The sequence below is a fragment of the Rhinoderma darwinii genome, chromosome 9 (genome assembly GCF_050947455.1).
Source record: "Rhinoderma darwinii isolate aRhiDar2 chromosome 9, aRhiDar2.hap1, whole genome shotgun sequence".
NCBI classification, from domain to species: Eukaryota; Metazoa; Chordata; class Amphibia; order Anura; family Rhinodermatidae; genus Rhinoderma; species Rhinoderma darwinii.
Genome location: NC_134695.1, coordinates 76,238,262 through 76,260,695, shown reverse-complemented (window position 1 = coordinate 76,260,695; position 22,434 = coordinate 76,238,262). Strand labels below are relative to the sequence as shown.

The 22,434-nt window shown below is 40.9% G+C and overlaps 1 protein-coding gene across 1 annotated transcript in view; it reads right to left on the bottom strand.

Annotated features, from left to right (window-relative positions):
* Nucleotides 1–2,648: 2,648 nt before the first annotated feature.
* The window catches only part of INSC (INSC spindle orientation adaptor protein), a 78,867-nt gene continuing 59,081 nt past the window's right edge, over nucleotides 2,649–22,434 (bottom strand). Inside the window, exons 5-10 of the mRNA XM_075836790.1 lie at nucleotides 19,459–19,630; nucleotides 18,243–18,421; nucleotides 10,797–10,863; nucleotides 7,720–7,875; nucleotides 5,045–5,121; nucleotides 2,649–3,050 (exon numbers count right to left, since the gene is read on the bottom strand). Coding sequence (XP_075692905.1) covers nucleotides 2,922–3,050; nucleotides 5,045–5,121; nucleotides 7,720–7,875; nucleotides 10,797–10,863; nucleotides 18,243–18,421; nucleotides 19,459–19,630 — 780 coding nt within the window. The 3' untranslated portion in view covers nucleotides 2,649–2,921. The remainder of the gene's footprint in view (nucleotides 3,051–5,044; nucleotides 5,122–7,719; nucleotides 7,876–10,796; nucleotides 10,864–18,242; nucleotides 18,422–19,458; nucleotides 19,631–22,434) is intronic.

The window sequence follows — 22,434 nt, the reverse complement described above, 5'->3', positions numbered from 1 at the left end:
TCTCAGGTTCCAGCTTCTCAGGTTCCAGCTTCTCAGGTTCCATCTTCTCGGGTTCCAGCTTCTCAGGTTCCAGCTTCTCGGGTTCCAGCTTCTCGGGTTCTAGCTTCTCAGGTTCCAGCTTCCAGCTTCTCAGGTTCTAGCTTCTCAGGTTCCAGCTTCTCAGGTTCCAGCTTCTCTGGTTCCAGCTTCTCAGGTTCTAGCTTCTCAGGTTCTAGCTTCTCTGGTTCCAGCTTCTCAGGTTCTAGCTTCTCAGGTTCCAGCTTCTCGGGTTCCAGCTTCTCAGGTTCCAGCTTCTCGGGTTCCAGCTTCTCGGGTTCCAGCTTCTCGGGTTCCAGCTTCTCGGGTTCCAGATTCTCAGGTTCCAGTTTTTTAGGTTCCAGCTTCTCAGGTTCCAGCTTCTCGGGTTCCAGCTTCTCAGGTTCTAGCTTCTCAGGTTCAAGCTTCTCAGGTTCAAGCTTCTCAGGTTCCAGCTTCTCGGGTTCTAGTTTCTCGGGTTCCAGATTCTCAGGTTCCAGTTTTTCAGGTTCCAGCTTCTCAGGTTCCAGCTTCTCAGGTTCCAGCTTCTTAGGTTCTAGCTTCTCTGGTTCCAGCTTCTCAGGTTCTAGCTTCTCAGGTTCCAGCTTCTCGGGTTCCAGCTTCTCGGGTTCCAGCTTCTCGGGTTCCAGCTTCTCGGGTTCCAGATTCTCAGGTTCCAGTTTTTTAGGTTCCAGCTTCTCAGGTTCCAGCTTCTCGGGTTCCAGCTTCTCAGGTTCTAGCTTCTCAGGTTCAAGCTTCTCAGGTTCAAGCTTCTCAGGTTCCAGCTTCTCAGGTTCCAGCTTCTCAGGTTCCATCTTCTCGGGTTCCAGCTTCTCAGGTTCCAGCTTCTCGGGTTCCAGCTTCTCGGGTTCTAGCTTCTCAGGTTCCAGCTTCCAGCTTCTCAGGTTCTAGCTTCTCAGGTTCCAGCTTCTCAGGTTCCAGCTTCTCTGGTTCCAGCTTCTCAGGTTCTAGCTTCTCAGGTTCTAGCTTCTCTGGTTCCAGCTTCTCAGGTTCTAGCTTCTCAGGTTCCAGCTTCTCGGGTTCCAGCTTCTCAGGTTCCAGCTTCTCGGGTTCCAGCTTCTCAGGTTCTAGCTTCTCAGGTTCCAGCTTCTCGGGTTCCAGCTTCTCAGGTTCTAGCTTCTCAGGTTCCAGCTTCTCAGGTTCTAGCTTCTCAGGTTCCAGCTTCTCAGGTTCTAGCTTCTCAGGTTCTAGCTTCTCAGGTTCCAGTTTCTCAGGTTCTAGCTTCTCAGGTTCCAGTTTCTCAGGTTCCAGCTTCTCAGGTTCCAGCTTCTCGGGTTCCAGCTTCTCAGGTTCCAGCTTCTCGGGTTCCAGCTTCTCGGGTTCCAGCTTCTCAGGTTCTAGCTTCTCAGGTTCCAGTTTCTCAGGTTCTAGCTTCTCAGGTTCCAGCTTCTCAGGTTCCAGCTTCTCGGGTTCCAGCTTCTCGGGTTCCAGCTTCTCGGGTTCCAGCTTCTCGGGTTCCAGCTTCTCGGGTTCCAGCTCCTCGGGTTCCAGCTTCTCAGGTTCTAGTTTCTCAGGTTCTAGTTTCTCTGGTTCTAGCTTTTCACTTCCAGAAATCATTAGCTTTGAAGGATTGCCCAGACAATAGGCAAAGGAAATTCTGGGATATTGCCGGCGTTCTATTCAGGCTGTATGTGAGGGGGACCTTGAAGAACAGAAACTCTGATGAGAGTGGTTGTCCCTGGTAATCTGCTGCCTCAGTGCCCCATTAGTATAGAGATGTACAATGTGGTGGGGGTCCATGGCCTGGTCTAGACTCCCTGCGCTGATCTATCTGGAATGGGGATATGGAACCACCCAGAACATTGGCTCTCTCCGCCGTCTCTTCGGTACCACACATGGTGGGCGCGGTGTTAATGCCACACATTCCGTGTTATTTCATTGTTGTCTGGTTCTTCTTGGCTCGGACACCGCGGCGCGGACATTTCCACCGCACTCCTCGGAGACTCTTCTCGGTCATAAATAATTGTCATCGTTCAGCGGACTCTCATTTCATTTTTTTGTCTAATGACTCTGTAAAGTGATGAGCGGGCAGATCGTCCGCCGGTGACTCACCCCCACTCAGTGACTATACGATGACTCACCGCGGCCATTCCACGTGCGCCATACATCACATCCAGAGCTGCAGCCTCCAAATGCAGATCATCAAACTGTTGTCTGTAGACGACCAGCCCCATGATCGGCACCGCACTTACAATGACCTCGCCATAAACGTTAACCCTTCAAGATCAGTCAAATGTATTAGTGGCGGACAACCCCATTCCACCCTGCGCCGTAAATGAAACCCGCCGTGATTGCGGGGTCACAGCAATAGTTTCCTAGTGATTTCCCATGGGACAGCAGAGATTGAGAGCCGCCACCCTGCGACAATGGCCGGGATCGGAGAAAACTGAACCCAACTGTTTAACCCTTGTGATGCCGGGATTAATAGCGATCAAGGCATCACATAGAGGGGGACTCCATTTGCCCTTTCCTGGGGCTGGCGGTTTTAAGGGACAGGACACGACCCCGGGGTAGGACGTACTTTAGGGCCCTGCACATTTTATGATTAGGTTAAAAAATCTCGGACTCCATGTCTGATATTCGGGGTTTCCCTTTATTGTAAAAGTTCGTCATTCATCATTTCCTGCAGTAAAGAAATGTCGTCTATCAAAATATTGTCAGATTACAAAAGAAGAAACGAAGCCTAAAAAAATCAATGTACGAAATCTGATGCGGAATATTGGTGGCGGTTTCGGGGCATTTACGGAACAGGGCGAATGTCCAATATAACAGGACGCTGAATCCTCTGCAGGACGTCCTGGGGTTGTGACCGGCACGGTGAGCGGATCGCTGCCATTACCGCATTTCATCCGCTCCAGGGGAGGGGCGCAGGGTTTTGGCTTCCCCTATACAAAGCTTTCCTCCATATTACAACACAGGAGAAATGAGTCCACAAGTCGCGGTTTGACCAGTTGTTGAAGATCGGAGTCATCAATTCCTGCAGGACAAGAAATCGCCAATCTGCGCAGCGCTGCCTGGAAAATCGGAATAGCAGGGGTTAAAACGAGGAATCACGTCACTTTATTAATGTGAGAAGAAAAACGAAATGGAAATAAAATACATACGATTATAAATGTACCCGACAACTGGCAGTAAAATGAAGGAATTCACAAGGGATCTGATAAAGTAAAATGTTCAAGGATTTCTAGAACCAAAGGCCCCGTGCAGTCCCATGTAAATAACCTGTTATATAATAATCATTGCAGTGCAGTCCCATGTAAAAACCTGTTATATAATAATCATTGCAGTGCAGTCCCATGTAAATACCCTGTTATATAATAATCATTGCCGTGCAGTCCCATGTAAATGCCCTGTTATATTATAATCATTGCCGTGCAGTCCCATGTAAAAACCTGTTATATAATAATCATTGCAGTGCAGTCCCATGTAAATACCCTGTTATATAATAATCGCTGCCGTGCAGTCCCATGTAAATACCCTGTTATATAATAATCATTGCCGTGCAGTCCCATGTAAATACACTGTTATATAATAATCATTGCCGTGCAGTCCCATGTAAATAACCTGTTATATAATAATCATTGCCATTCAGTCCCATGTAAATAACCTGTTATATATAATTGTCTAATGGAAAATTCTGCAGCTCTCTGATAATAGATTTTGTGTGTCAATCCCCCCACATCTTTAAAATACAATCTATTGTTCTCTGTTATCAGACATGTCAGGCTGGGGGAGGATGACTGTAGGACAGGTGAATACAATCTATTGTTCTCTGTTATCAGACATGTCAGGCTGGGGGAGGATGACTGTAGGACAGGTGAATACAATCTATTGTTCTCTGTTATCAGACATGTCAGGCTGGGGGAGGATGACTGTAGGACAGGTGAATACAATCTATTGTTCTCTGTTATCAGACATGTCAGGCTGAGGAGAGGATGACTGTAGGACAGGTGAATACAATCTATTGTTCTCTGTTATCAGACATGTCAGGCTGGGGGAGGATGACTGTAGGACAGGTGAATACCATCTATTGTTCTCTGTTGTCAGACATGTCAGGCTGGGGGAGGATGACTGTAGGACAGGTGAATACAATCTATTGTTCTCTGTTATCAGACATGTCAGGCTGGGGGAGGATGACTGTAATGTCCATTAATGTGATGAGTGACGTGAGGTGCTCATGGACATTGTTGCTCCTATGCCAGCATCTACTCCCACAATAGCTTGCGGCAGCAACATTTAGGCTGGATTCACACGAGGTCATTACGTCCGTAATTGACGGACGTATTTCGGCCACAAGTCCCGGACCGGACACAGTGCAGGGAGCCGGGCTCCTAGCATCATAGTTATGTACCATGCTAGGAGTCCCGGCCTCTCCGTGGAACTACTGTACCATAGTGAAAACATGATTACAGTACGGGACAGTTGTCCGGCAGCGAGGCAGGGATTCCTAGCATGGTACATAACTATGATGCTAGGAGTCCGGCTCCCTGCACTGTGTTCGGTCCGGGACTTGCGGCCGAAATACGTCCGTCAATTACGGACGTAATGACCTCGTGTGAATCCAGCCTAAGGGTATATTCACACGGCAGCGTCTGTTACGGCTGAATTTACGGTGCTGTTTCCAGGAGAAAACAGCTCCGTAATTTCATACTTAACGGCATGTGCAGGCGTCTTTCGCTGCGTCCATTACGGACGTAATTGGAGCTGTTTTTCTATGGAGTCCATGGAAAACGGCTCCATTTACGTCTGAAGAAGTGACAGGCTTTTCTTTGACGCGGGCGTCTTTTTTACGCGCCGCCTTTTGACAGCGCCGCGTAAAAAAAATGACCGTCGGCACAGATCATCATAAGACCCATTCAAATGAATGGGCAGATGTTTGCCGACGCTTTTGAGCCGCATTTTCAGACGTAATTCAGGGCTAAAACGTCCGAATTACGTCCGTAAATAGTGTGTGTGAACCCGGCCTTAATGTTATTTGTCGTAATAAACTCTGTGCGTATGAACGTACCAGACAAGCCACGAGGACGGCGTCACTGCTAAATCTCTCCTCTGGGTGGCGGCAAAGAGCAATGAGGCGCGGGATACCTGCCAGAAAAAAGAGCAAGGGGGCATTTACACTTCATGATATGTTATTCATATAATCCATAAGTACAGTATACGTGGATCTAATCTACAGGTACCAGTACCATATACTAGTATACATTTATATAAACTATAGGAACCAGTACCATATAGATAACTGTAGGTAGCAGTACATATACATACATATAACCTATGTCAGTACAGTATACAATTATATAATCTATGTAAACCAGTACAGTATACATTTTTATAAACTATAGGTATCACTACCATATACTAGTATACATTCATGCAATCTATAGGTACCAGTAATATATAATAGTATACATTAATCTAATCTACAAGTACATATACATACATATAATCTATATATACCAGTACAGTATACAGTTATATATATGTCCTCTTAATGTTGTCCATATAATATATAGTCTATCCTCTTGCATTTATTTGTATTACTTGGACCAGCTCGCCACACATTTGAAAAAAACCCAGCTGATTTTAATCCAGGAATGACCTCATAATTGTTCCTGCTCTGGCTTGTGCTCTCAGTTGGCCATTAGGGGCGCATGGTAAGGTGAGCTCATTCCACCTGTTCACTTGTTGTGGGGCGGCACCTGTTGCTGTGGTGCTGCATTTGTGGGGGGACGTGGCCCAGAGCCAGGGAGGTTTGGCACAGTCTGATGGCATAGGTGCTTCGGGGCCCCTGGGTTGCTCCCTCTGCGGGAGCGGTGCTGCGGGGGCCGCCATGCAGTGCTGCAGCCGATAGAGTAGGGACCCACTTTAAAGAGGTCGCCGTGAAGTGGTAAGTGGCTTATACAGTTTGATCAAAATGTTAACAAAGAGCCTCATGTTCATGTTTCTAAATTCTGTCTGGCGGCTCCGATCACCGTATACATTGTGGATCTGCGGTCCATGTCTATTTCCTCCTAATGTTTTCCATAAACTATAGATACCAGTACGATATACTAGTATACATTCATATAATCTATAGGTTCGAGTACCATATACACTCATATAATTTATAGGTATCCGTACAGTATACTAGTATACATCCATAGAAGCTATAGGCACCAGTACCATATACTAGTATACATACAATATATAGGTAACAGTGCCATATACTAGTATACATTCATACAATCCATAAGTACCAGTACAGTATACATACATATAAGCTATAGGTATCAATACCATGTACAACTATACATTCATATGATCTCATCTATAGACACCAGTACCATATATTAGTAAAAATAAATATAATCTATGGGTACCAGTGCAATATACTAGTATTCATACATGCATATAAGCTATGGGTAACATCAACATATACATTTATATAATTTTATAGGGACCAGTACCATATACTAGTATACATACATACAATATATAGGTAACAGTGCCATATGCTAGTATACACTCCTATAATATATATAGGTACCAGTACAGTATACAGTCATCTAATATATAGGTACCAATACTATATACAGCTATGCATTCATATGATCTAATCTATAGGCACCAGTGCCGTATATTAGTAAACATAAATATAATCTATAGGTGCCAGTACAATATAATGGAATACATGCATATAAGCTATAGGTAACGTTAACATATACTAACCTACATTTATATACTCTATAGGTACCATATGCATAATAATCTTTAGGTAATAATAATATATACCAGTATATAGAGGCATAACTTGAAGCTCCTGGGCTCCAATAGGATATCTGTACCAGGGCCCCTCACCTACCATTCATAATACCAGAGTCTTCTGATGTGGTAGAGGGGCTACTGGGCCGCATCAGGGACCAGTGCCAGGTGTGACTGCTACCTCTGCACCCTGCCAGTATTCATCTATGTAATCTATAGGTACCAGTACATTACACCAGTTTACATTCCCATTGATTTGTCATTCATTTCAAAATGTAAAGTTGAGTAACTCTGCTATGTCTTGCTTTACTTCTCTTACTGGCCGACCCGAACCAGCAGCCGCTTTCATGGACAATGAGCTGACGCTAAAGGGGCCACTTACTATTCCCCTGTAATCCACAGATTGGAGTAAAATACATAAAATAGAAGCAGAATATTTACTTCAGCTCTGGATGTGACTGGAGTATAAGACACAATCTAACGGCAGAATTATGACTATAGCACTGGATGTGACTGGAGTATAAGACCTGATGTAACAGCAGAATTATCACTGCAGCTCTGGGTGTGACTGGAGTATGACATGATGTGACTGCAGAATTATTAGCCAACATGTATTTCCCTCGACTCCATAAACAGCTGAAGGTGTATTTTTCTTTTTCTAGGGAGAGGAAGGATTATCCACTGCCAGACCCGTCTATCTCCTCCTGCTACACCATGGTCTGTACAGAACATGCTCTGCTGCAGTGCATTTCGGAGAAGTAGTGTTTGAACCCAGCAATGTGCAGAAGTCTAATGTAGAAAACACATCTCTCACAATGCAATGTAGCAGAGTGCTGTGGATTCTGGGTTAAGCGGTCAGGACTGTGTCTGTCACATTTTACTTGTGGTAATTGTGGACTGGTTATGTAGATGTGATGCAGCCGCGTTACATTGGAGACGTACAGTCGTGTTTTATGGCATTTTGTGCGATGTCCGGATCCCGGCAGAGTCGTGCGAGTGTGACGGCCGATTTCTGCAGAACGCGTTCACAGGCTGCGACTTCTGCGGCACTCCCGGTGAGGGTCTTCTCAGTCAGCATGCTGATGAGTGTCACTACCCCTGTGTGCGAGGAGAAGCATCATCATACAGTAATAGAAAGGAGATCAGCGTCATCATACAGTAATAGAAAGGAGATCAGCGTCATCATACAGTAATAGAAAGGAGATCAGCGTCATCATTATCATTGACCAGTGAGATTTATAGATCCGGTCCCTGACGTATCCGCTGATCCACCAGGGAGACGGGATTTTTGGCAAAGTTTCAATGTCCATTTCAACAATTACACAGCAGAAACATTACAGCACAAAAACCACAACAAAGTCTCCTCTACCGTCAGGGTCTTAAAGGGGAATTACAGTTCATTTCAATCAGATTTTTATTGTGGACATTTTTTTTTATGCTGGTTTTCTTTTCATTGTTTATAATAAAAAAATCCTAAAATATTGCAGTTTTTTGCAGATCCTACATCAGATGACTGAAGATAGCCTGGTGTAAAGACCACACTTCCCAAAATGCAAAACACCAGGGGAGGCTCTGTCATACAATGAACAATCAGAGGGTGCTGTGAGATTTCAGCTCTGAAGACTTCAGAATTGTAAGTGACCGAAGATCAGTACAGGATATGTAATGTATGTACACAGTGACTCCACCAGCAGAATAGTGAGTGCAGCTCTGGAGTATAATACAGGATGTAACTCAGGATCAGTACAGGATAAGTAATGTAATGTATGTACACAGTGACTCCACCAGCAGAATAGTGAGTGCAGCTCTGGAGTATAATACAGGATGTAACTCAGTATCAGTACAGGATAAGTAATGTAATGTATGTACACAGTGACTCCACCAGCAGAATAGTGAGTGCAGCTCTGGAGTATAATACAGGATGTAACTCAGGATCAGTACAGGATAAGTAATGTAATGTATGTACACAGTGACTCCACCAGCAGAATAGTGAGTGCAGCTCTGGAGTATAATACAGGATATAACTCAGGATCAGTACAGGATAAGTAATGTAATGTATGTACACAGTGACTCCACCAGCAGAATAGTGAGTGCAGCTCTGGAGTATAATACATGATGTAACTCAGGATCAGTACAGGATAAGTAATGTAATGTATGTACACAGTGACTCCACCAGCAGAATAGTGAGTGCAGCTCTGGAGTATAATACAGGATGTAACTCAGGATAAGTAATGTATGTACACAGTGACTCCACCAGCAGAATAGTGAGTGCAGCTCTGGAGTATAATACAGGATGTAACTCAGGATCAGTACAGGATAAGTAATGTAATGTATGTACACAGTGACTCCACCTGCAGAATAGTGAGTGCAGCTCTGGAGTATAATACAGGATGTAACTCAGGATAAGTAATGTATGTACACAGTGACTCCACCAGCAGAATAGTGGGTGCAGCTCTGGAGTATAATACAGGATATAACTCAGGATCAGTACAGGATAAGTAATGTAATGTATGTACACAGTGACTCCACCAGCAGAATAGTGAGTGCAGCTCTGGACTATAATACAGGATGTAACTCAGGATCAGTACAGGATAAGTAATGTAATGTATGTACACAGTGACTCCACCAGCAGAATAGTGAGTGCAGCTCTGGAGTATAATACAGGATGTAACTCAGGATCAGTACAGGATAAGTAATGTAATGAATGTACACAGTGACTGCACCAGCAGAATAGTGAGTGCAGCTCTGGAGTATAATACAGGATGTAACTCAGGATAAGTAATGTATGTACACAGTGACTCCACCAGCAGAATAGTGGGTGCAGCTCTGGAGTATAATACAGGATATAACTCAGGATCAGTACAGGATAAGTAATGTAATGTATGTACACAGTGACTCCCCCAGCAGAATAGTGAGTGCAGCTCTGGAGTATAATACAGGATGTAACTCAGGATCAGTACAGGATAAGTAATGTATGTACACAGTGACTCCACCAGCAGAATAGTGAGTGCAGCTCTGGAGTATAATACAGGATGTAACTCAGGATAAGTAATGTATGTACACAGTGACTCCACCAGCAGAATAGTGAGTGCAGCTCTGGAGTATAATACAATATGTAACTCGGGATCAGTACAGGATAAGTAATGTATGTACACAGTGACTCCACCAGCAGAATAGTGAGTGCAGCTCTGGAGTATAATACAGGATATAACTCAGGATCAGTACAGGATAAGTAATGTAATGTATGTACACAGTGACTCCACCAGCAGAATAGTGAGTGCAGCTCTGGAGTATAATACAGGATGTAACTCAGGATCAGTACAGGATAAGTGATGTAATGTATGCACACAGTGACTCCACCAGCAGAATAGTGAGTGCAGCTCTGGAGTATAATACAGGATGTAACTCAGGATCAGTACAGGATAAGTAATGTAATGTATGTACACAGTGACTCCACCAGCAGAATAGTGAGTGCAGCTCTGCAGTATAATGCAGGATGTAACTCAGGATCAGTACAGGATAAGTAATGTAATGTATGTACACAGTGACTCCAACAGCAGAATAGTGAGTGCAGCTCTGGAGTATAATACAGGATGTAACTCAGGATCAGTACAGGATAAGTAATGTAATGTATGTACACAGTGACTCCAACAGCAAAATAGTGAGTGCAGCTCTGGAGTATAATACAGGATATAACTCAGGATCAGTACAGGATAAGTAATGTATGTACACTGTGACTCCACCAGCAGAATAGTGAGTGCAGCTCTGCAGTATAATACAGGATGTAACTCAGGATCAGTACAGGATAAGTAATGTAATGTATGTACACAGTGACTCCACCAGCAGAATAGTGAGTGCAGCTCTGGAGTATAATACAGGATGTAACTCAGGATCAGTACAGGATAAGTAATGTAATGTATGTACACAGTTACTCTGCTGATTATGGAGATTCATTCTATATGTAATCTGTATACTGGAGATCAGAGGTGACGGGGGTTTTATGTTTAGCAGTAATTTACCGTTCTCCTGAAGGATCTCGGCCGCGCTTTGGTCCAGGATGGAAAGATTTGCTAAAATGGTCACAATCTGAAAAAGTAAAAATGAGTTTTTAGATTCAGAGCAGATACAAGACATTAAAGGGGTTGTCCAGAATCGGAAGGAAGACTCGCCACACCTGGCCATTTGTCTGGCATTTACTTGCGGCTGAGCTGCAGTACCAGACTCAACCAAGGAATGGATGGGCGCTGTTTCTGGAAAAAGCAGAGCCTTCCTTTTAATTCTGGACTTTCACTTTAGCTCACATTTATCGGATTCATACAATTTACAGATCAGGATATACAACCCTAAACAAGGTGGTTCTAAAAGTAAGTGCCCCCATTAGCGCGATTCACTCGTTATCGGATATTTTGTTGCAATCACATCACATTGTGTCCATGGCCGCCCGTTCTCGGTGACTTGTCGTTACATTTGTATCTATCACTTTTCCCCAGTTTCTTCCTTTTTTTGTAAATTACATCAGCTGAAGATTTCGGTTGCAAATTTGTTTCAAAACAATTTTCCACTTGTAAAATTAACTTTGTGTGAGATGAAATTATCCGTCATTCAGATCTCGACGTGTTATCACTTCAACAATCTGAGACTCCGGCTGCTGCTACACAATGATGGGGGGTGTAGTTATCAGAGCGGTGCAGACACAATTCTTCAGATTCTCATCCTCTCTGGGAGTCGCACTCGTGTTCTGTTAATGACAATGCAGCTGCAAGATGATGAAATCCCCCAAAATATCCATCCCCCGCTTCTGACCCGGCCGCAGTAGTTTACAGCAGCTTGTAATATGCTCCTCCAGACTACAGGCTGTCATGACCGAGGTGGATGGGCAGTGACCGTCACTTTACACCAAGATCACGGAGTATAATACTATACTATAGGAGGAGGATGATGATAAAGTCAATCATTGTAAACAGGGGCCCCCACAGACAGCAGAGGGCTCCGATCCCATAACCACAAAGGGACCATATCCTTTCCAACACCTTCCGGATTACCTTACCCCTACTGTACGCGAGCAATCCTGTGTCAGGTAAATGCAGCAGCAGCAATTCCTCTCCTGTCATGAGTATTTGCTACAATGTATCCGGGCAAGTAAAATGTATCCGGCAGATTACCTCACACAGGATTGTCTAGAGACTGGTTACAATTGGAGAAAAAAAAACATCCGCTGTGTGAGCAGGACTAGGTCAGGTGAGGTTTTCACACTTTAAATGTAGAAAAAGAAATGTTCCCATTCACTGACAGCAAACAGTGATGTTAAAAATGGTGAAGAATTGAAACAAAGTATTTTTACAAAGTTGTAGAACGGTTCAGCTTATATTGGACCCTTCTATCACTTTGTGTACTGAACACAGTAATTCCCCCTTCCTTAGGCCTCATGACCGTAATTTTCATCTGTAATTACCCATTAATTTCTATTGGCCACGGACACCTTTCTGTATATTTACGGATGGGTGTCCGTTCCATAGAAATGAAAGCGCTAATTATAGAACATGTCTTATTCTTGTCCGCAATTGTGTCACGGACTCCCCAGTCTATCTGCGCTACCACAATTACGGATGTGAGTCCGTAGCCGTCGGATCCCTGTTTGCGGACAGTGAAGACCATTCCGGTCGTGTGCAGGAGGCCTTAGTGGATGAGTTCAGGTTCATTATCGTTCTCCACTCACAAAAACCATCAAAAAGGTTGAAAAAGTAAATGCCGTAAACTGTGAACACTTGTCCCTGATTTGGGAAGTAGCGGGAAGTGTCATTAAGTCGCTGCCGCTGTCACTCATAAGCAGCACTTAGCCAAATGGAAGGAAAAAACCGTGGCAAATCCCGCAAGGTCTCGTCCTAAGTAGATGCATCAGACTCCTTCATTAGCGCGGCGCGGCACTATATGGTTCTCTGATGACTGAAGGTTTTCATCAAAATAATCATCAAATTTCAAATGCAAAAAAATATAAATGTGATTGCGAAGTTTTGATAAATGTTTCAATTACATATTACTAATTATAGTGGAAAGCGCCAAGTTACCTCCGAGAAATTGAGATTGAGCCGTGATTTCATTATCTTTTAGGAGTAAAACATACGGTTATCAGCAGGAAAACGTCTCCCCCGTGACCCAGGCCCAACTTTATCACATCATTTACTCAGCAACTTGTAGAAAGTCGAGAAAACAAAACTAAACTGGAACGTGACCGAAAATGAATCACAGACCTAAAGATGTGTAACTTATACCAGCTGTACATATAGAATTATATACAGAAGATACCCAGGTTATACCAGCATGCTCCATATCACTATATACAAGAAGATGTATAACTTATACCAGCTGTACATATATAATTATATACAGAATATACCCAGGTTATACCAGCATGCTCCATATCACTATATACAAGAAGATGTATAACTTATACCAGCTGTACATATATAATTATATACAGAAGATACCCAGGTTATACCAGCATGCTCCATATCACTATATACAGGAAGATGTATAACTTATACCAGCTATACATATATAATTATATACAGAAGATACCCAGGTTATACCAGCATGCTCCATATCACTATATACAAGAAGATGTATAACTTATACCAGCTGTACATATATAATTATATACAGAAGATACCCAGGTTATACCAGCATGTTCCATATCACTATATACAGGAAGATGTATGACTTATACCAGCTGTACATATATAATTATACACAGAAGATACCCAGGTTATACCAGCATGCTCCATATCACTATATACAAGAAGATGTGTAACTTATACCAGCTGTACATATATAATTATATACAGAAGATACCCAGGTTATACCAGCATGATCCATATCACTATATACAAGAAGATGTATAACTTATACCAGCTGTACATATATAATTATATACAGAAGATACCCAGGTTATACCAGCATGTTCCATATCACTATATACAAGAAGATGTATAACTTATACCAGCTGTACATATATAATTATATACAGAGGATACCCAGGTTATACCAGCATGCTCCATATCACTATATACAAGAAGATGTATAACTTATACCAGCTGTACATATATAATTATATACAGAAGATACCCAGGTTATACCAGCATGCTCCATATCACTATATACAAGAAGATGTATAACTTATACCAGCTGTACATATATAATTATATACAGAAGATACCCAGGTTATACCAGCATGCTCCATATCCCTATATACAAGAAGATGTATAACTTATACCAGCTGTACATATATAATTATATACAGGAGATACCCAGGTTATACCAGCATGCTCCATATCACTATATACAAGAAGATGTATAACTTATACCAGCTGTACATATATAATTATATACAGAAGATACCCAGGTTATACCAGCATGCTCCATATCCCTATATACAAGAAGATGTATAACTTATACCAGCTGTACATATATAATTATATACAGGAGATACCCGGGTTATACCAGCATGCTCCATATCACTATATACAGGAAGATGTATAACTTATACCAGCTGTACATATATAATTATATACAGAAGATACCCAGGTTATACCAGCATGCTCCATATCACTATATACAGGAAGATGTATAACTTATACCAGCTGTACATATATAATTATATACAGAAGATACCCAGGTTATACCAGCATGCTCCATATCACTATATACAAGAAGATGTATAACTTATACCAGCTGTACATATATAATTATATACAGAAGATACCCAGGTTATACCAGCATGCTCCATATCACTATATACAAGAAGATGTATAACTTCTACCAGCCGTACATATATAATTATATACAGAAGATACCCAGGTTATATCAACATGCTCCATATCACTATATACAAGAAGATGTATAACTTATACCAGCTGTACATATATAATTATATACAGGAGATACCCAGGTTATACCAGCATGCTCCATATCACTATATACAAGAAGATGTATAACTTATACCAGCTGTACATATATAATTATATACAGAAGATACCCAGGTTATACCAGCATGCTCCATATCACTATATACAAGATGTATAACTTATACCAGCTGTACATATATAATTATATACAGGAGATACCCAGGTTATACCAGCATGCTCCATATCACTATATACAAGAAGATGTATAACTTATACCAGCTGTACATATATAATTATATACAGAATATACCCAGGTTATACCAGCCTGCTCCATATCACTATATACAGGAAGATGTATAACTTATACCAGCTGTACATATAGAATTATATACAGGAGATACCCAGGTTATACCAGCATGCTCCATATCACTATATACAGGGAGATGTATAACTTATACCAGCTGTACATATATAACTATATACAGGAGATACCCAGGTTATACCAGCATGCTCCATATCACTATATACAAGATGTATAACTTATACCAGCTGTACATATATAATTATATACAGAAGATACCCAGGTTATACCAGCATGCTCCATATCACTATACACAAGATGTATAACTTATACCAGCTGTACATATATAATTATATACAGAAGATACCCAGGTTATACCAGCGTGCTCCATATCACTATATACAAGAAGATGTATAACTTATACCAGCTGTACATATATAATTATATACAGAAGATACCCAGGTTATACCAGCGTGCTCCATATCACTATATACAAGAAGATGTATAACTTATACCAGCTGTACATATATAATTATATACAGGAGATACCCAGGTTATACCAGCATGCTCCATATCACTATATACAAGAAGATGTATAACTTATACCAGCTGTACATATATAATTATATACAGAAGATACCCAGGTTATACCAGCATGCTCCATATCACTATATACAAGATGTATAACTTATACCAGCTGTACATATATAATTATATACAGGAGATACCCAGGTTATACCAGCATGCTCCATATCACTATATACAAGAAGATGTATAACTTATACCAGCTGTACATATATAATTATATACAGAATATACCCAGGTTATACCAGCCTGCTCCATATCACTATATACAGGGAGATGTATAACTTATACCAGCTGTACATATATAACTATATACAGGAGATACCCAGGTTATACCAGCATGCTCCATATCACTATATACAAGATGTATAACTTATACCAGCTGTACATATATAATTATATACAGAAGATACCCAGGTTATACCAGCATGCTCCATATCACTATACACAAGATGTATAACTTATACCAGCTGTACATATATAATTATATACAGAAGATACCCAGGTTATACCAGCGTGCTCCATATCACTATATACAAGAAGATGTATAACTTATACCAGCTGTACATATATAATTATATACAGAAGATACCCAGGTTATACCAGCGTGCTCCATATCACTATATACAAGAAGATGTATAACTTATACCAGCTGTACATATATAATTATATACAGAAGATACCCAGGTTATACCAGCATGCTCCATATCACTATATACAGGAAGATGTATAACCTATACCAGCTGTACATATATAATTATATACAGGAGATACCCAGGTTATACCAGCATGCTCCATATCACTATATACAAGAAGATGTATAACTTATACCAGCTGTACATATATAATTATATACAGAAGATACCCAAGTTATACCAGCATGCTCCATATCACTATATACAAGAAGATGTATAACTTATACCAGCTGTACATATATAATTATATACAGGAGATACCCAGGTTATACCAGCATGTCCATATCACTATATACAGGAAGATGTATAACTTATACCAGCTGTACATATATAATTATATACAGGACATACCCAGGTTATACCAGCATGTCCATATCACTATATACAAGAAGATGTATAACTTATACCAGCTGTACATATATAATTATATACAGGACATACCCAGGTTATACCAGCATGTTCCATATCACTATATACAAGAAGATGTATAACTTATACCTGCTGTACATATATAATTATATACAGGAGACACCCAGGTTATACCAGCATGCTCCATATCACTATATACAGGAAGATGTATAACTTATACGAGCTGTACATATATAATTATACACAGGAGATACCCAGGTTATACCAGCATGCTCCATATATCTATATACAAGAAGATGTATAACTTATACCAGCTGTACATATATAATTATATACAGGACATACCCAGGTTATACCAGCATGCTCCATATCACTATATACAGGAAGATGTATAACTTATACCAGCCGTACATATATAATTATATACAGAATATACCCAGGTTATACCAGCATGCTTCATATCACTATATACAAGAAGATATATAACTTATACCAGCTGTACATATATAATTATATACAGGAGATACCCAGGTTATACCAGCATGCTCCATATCACTATATACAAGAAGATGTATAACTCATACCAGCTGTACATATATAATTATATACAGAAGATACCCAGGTTATAGCAGCATGCTCCATATCACTATATACCAGAAGATGTATGACTTATACCAGCTGTACATATATAATTATATACAGAATATACCCAGGTTATACCAGCATGCTCCATATCACTATATACAAGAAGATGTATAACTTATACCAGCTGTACATATATAATTATACACAGAAGATGCCCAGGTTATACCAGCATGCTCCATATCACTATATACAAGAAGATGTATAACTAATACCAGCAGTACATATATAATTATATACAGAAGATACCCAGGTTATACCTGCATGCTCCATACCACTATATACAAGAAGATGTATAACTAATACCAGCTGTACATATATAATTATATACAGAAGATACCCAGGTTATACCAGCATGCTCCATATCACTATATACAAGAAGATGTATAACTTATACCAGCTGTACATATATAATTATACACAGAAGATACCCAGGTTATACCTGCATGCTCCATACCACTATATACAAGAAGATGTATAACTAATACCAGCTGTACATATATAATTATACACAGGAGATACCCAGGTTATACCAGCATGCTCCATATCACTATATACAAGAAGATGTATAACTTATACCCGCTGTACATATATAATTATATACAGAAGATACCCAGGTTATACCAGCATGCTCCATATCACTATATACAAGAAGATGTATAACTTATACCAGCTGTACATATATAATTATATACAGGAGATACCCAGGTTATACCAGCATGCTCCATATCACTATATACAAGAAGATGTATAACTTATACCAGCTGTACATATATAATTATATACAGAAGATACCCAGGTTATACCAGCATGCTCCATATCACTATATACAAGAAGATGTATAACTTATACCAGCTGTACATATATAATTATATACAGAAGATACCCAGGTTATACCAGCATGCTCCATATCACTATATACAATAATAATTAAAAACAGGGTATATTTGATAGAGCTTGGATTGGATTTACCTGATCTCGAGCATATGAAGAATTGACCCTTTGTTTGTCTGAACAGGCATTGAGCAGGACTGTCACAGCATTCATCTGGAGAAGTATTTCACACGCAATTGTATCAAAAAACGTTATATTGGCTAGTGCAGCGGATGCCAGTAAACAGACCTCTCCATTGGAAGCTTCGTCACACAACTCTACAAAGAGAACGAGACATTTAACAATATATTTAAAGACAGTATTGTCTGATCACAATGTAATTATATTCTATATCAGTGATGGCAGTAACAGGGGGCGGGGCTGTGACAACCTCTCACACATGATATACAGGCGGGTTGTCAGTAGTAATAGATGAATAGCTGTGACTGTATATAAGATGTGTGGATCTCATGTCTGATCACAATGTAATTATATTATATATCAGTGATGTCAGTAACAGGGGGCGGGGCTGTGACAACCTCACACATGATATACAGGCTGGTTGTCAGTAGTAATAGATGAATAGCTGTTACTATATATAAGATGTGTGGATCTCATGTCTGATCACAATGTAATTATATTATATATCAGTGATGTCAGTAACAGGGGGCGGGGCTGTGACAACCTCTCACACATGATATACAGGCGGGTTGTCAGTAGTAATAGATGAATAGCTGTCACTGTATATAAGATGTGTGGATCTCATGTCTGATCACATGTAATTTATATTATATATCAGTGATGGCAGTAACAGGGGGCGGGGCTGTGACAACCTCTCACACATGATATACAGGCTGGTTGTCAGTAGTAATAGATGAATAGCTGTTACTGTATATAAGATGTGTGGATCTCATGTCTGATCACATGTAATTATATTATATATCAGTGATGTCAGTAACAGGGGCGGGGCTGTGACAACCTCTCACACATGATATACAGGCGGGTTGTCAGTAGTAATAGATGAATAGCTGTCACTGTATATAAGATGTGTGGATCTCATGTCTGATCACATGTAATTTATATTATATATCAGTGATGGCAGTAACAGGGGGCGGGGCTGTGACAACCTCTCACACATGATATACAGGCTGGTTGTCAGTAGTAATAGATGAATAGCTGTTACTGTATATAAGATGTGTGGATCTCATGTCTGATCACATGTAATTATATTATATATCAGTGATGTCAGTAACAGGGGCGGGGCTGTGACAACCTCCGTCATGTTTATGATAGAGTTTTCTTGTTCTGCACTCACTGAGCAGGGCTGTGATGATTTCTTCCATGTTCTCCAGGAAGGTGCTGAGATGTTTGGTGAATGTAAGATGAGGAGATGTGATTTGCGCAATCACAGCCGCCACTTCCGCTTTTGTGGCTTCGGACTGAGTTTCATCGGTGAGAATTTCCGTTAAGCACAGGATTCCATCGACCTTTAATAGAAAAGTGAAACCTAAATTGGCAAACCAGAGGACAAAGAATGAAGGGGAATGTGTTACAGCTCCTGAGGGGTTAAATGATCGTGATTATTATATTATTATTAGTGACTTTCTTCTTATAATTGAAGGATGAGGAGTCCTGGAGGATTATGGGAGGAGTGTGGAGACGGCTGAGGAGCCTCCATCATTACAATGTGCTCCATGGTAAATTACTTGATTATCATGGAATTTCACAGTCTTTTAGTCGATGACTATGAGATCATAAATCTTTTTTCTAAGTGTTACCATGGAATATCCGTGTGTAGATAAAAATGCTGCCCCAACATGAGGAAATATATTCTATCTCTCTATCCTATCGTCACACGGGTCCGTGGACCCACTGGGCCGTACCGCTTTGGCAGTATGGCAGCTGGTCAACAGGGCGCATGTCAGTCTATAGTTCATATAGGGAACCTGTGGCAGCTCGGGCAGTAGCAAGGCAGGCTTGGCAGGGACTAGGCAGCAGTCAGGCGTGGAGAGGCAGGACCGGCGTTGTATACAGCATGGCTACAGCTCGGCACTAGATCAGGATATAGGAACAGGGAACACTGGGAGCAGGAAACACTAGGAGACCATTTGCAAGACAAACTTGGAATACGACAACAACGCTCAGGCGTGGGAGGATGGGGCTGGGACCTTCTTATAGCCCAGGGTGCTCTGGGAGCAATTGGCTCAATCTCCAACATGCGTGCGCTCTGGCTTCTTAAGTCTGGACTGAGCTCGTGAGCGCACCCTGGTGGTCACTGTGGAGCAGGATGGCTGTATGTGCAGACCTCTCGAGAGAAGGGCGTCGACTGGATGGAAGGAGTTCGTGGTCAGTGACCACGGACGTTACATTTATATATCCTATCTATTTCTATCTATCTCTTTCTCAAGCAAACATAAGATGTGTTGATCCCAAACTTATACATGCCGATCAATGCAGGCAGTAATAATACAATTCTATATAGAAGCGGGATAGAACTTGAATCCACATGTATGGAGAGACCTATCAAATACAATATTTGGACTATAGCATATATAGATATTTCCAAAATTATATTAAGAAAATAATAATTCTGAATGTTGGGACATAAATGATCTTGTTGCCACTTGTGACCTAATCAAGTAAAACGTGTGACAAATCCCCGGACTTTACAAAAATTTTAGAAAACTCTTGTGTAAGGAACTTCTGTGAATCCTGTGAAGCGGAATTCTCTCCATATAAGGTCAAATATATTCATTTTAAATATTCTTCTGCGTTATTCCTGCGTGGAGAATCATTTGGACGTGGCACCATTTTTACTTAAATTGGATTATTTTCCGTTTCTTCCTAAATTGAATAAATCCACATTAATAAGCGTTTAATTGATTCATTAGTCACGGTTGTTTTGTTTTTAATTATGTCAGGATTAATTATAGTTTTCTCGCTGAGAGATTCTGAATCAATCTGACTGTTATTCCTTGTGGGATTAGAAGTATCCGAGACAAGTTCACTTCTCAATTCCCCGCTGTCCTCTAATGTCTAAAGTCATTTCATGGAATTCAGAATCCGCGATGACTGTCGCCCCCTAGTGCTGATGTTCAAAGTGCAACTGACCCGCCCCCCCCCCCCCTATTATAATGCGGTCACGTGTGACTGGAGGAAGATTAACCATTTGTTTGTTGCAGGGTTTGTCACGTCCCAGATTCGCACTATGACCGTGCCCGGATCATTATCAGGAAAGTTTTCAGAATTGTAAAATACTAAAGAGCAAACTCCATCTACGTGAGCTGCGTCATAGACAAGATGGCGGCGCAGTGCCGCAGAGATGGAGGAAAAACACATTCTACTGTGGTCTATTAGACTCTTCATGGGAGGATGTAAGTTCTTATTAGTAGGAAGGCAGAGGTTTTATATGAGAAGTTCTTATTAGTCGCCCTCAGGACTGCCCAATCTCTACGGTACTTTATACCAGAACCTATGCTGCCCCCCATCAATTTAGATACAATGTAGACACGACGACAGCATAATTATTGCTGTTTGTCTTACATCCCACATTTTTGTGGCTTTCCTCTGGTTACGTTGTTGAAATCTAAAAAGAAAAAACGCAAATTATCATTATAAATCAAGTTGTGTAATATTGGATCTAATAGATAAACAGGTTCCTCGTGGGCGGAGCTAGTTTTATATAAAACACTAGATTTTCCAGTCTACAATAAATCATAAAGAGAATTTGAATTATTTTATTTCCATGTAACCCAAAGACTGGGACTAAAGCCCGTTCACACCTGCATCGGGGGCTCCATTTGCGTCTCTGTCGCTATGTCAGTCGGATTTTACAAGAATAGTGCTGCATGGAGCCATTATTAATTGGGTTCATCGGCACAGGTGGTGCCTCTTCTACGACAGATCTAGCACTCTGTCCTGGTTTCCGTAATAAACCGAGATCAGGACATCTGTATGAACAGCGCCTTAGAACAGGTTTTCCTACTTTTAAGATACTCGAATATTTTAAAGACACTTTTTTTTTTTTTTTTTTTTTTTTTTTTTTAAATTTGAATACTTTTATAATTTTTTTTAGAGTTAAGGTGAATCGATGCTACACAAATAAAATTCGTTCTGAATTTCCAAAATGTTTTGGATTTTAGCGAATCGAATCCAAAAGTTTTGAGATTCTTCCCGCATAAATAGCTTAAAATGGCGGCTGCCTTTTTACAGATAAGAAGCACACAAGAAGACAGAGAAGGATCACATGACATCGGGCGGCGTCAGCCCTCCCCTAGCACAGCCAATCATG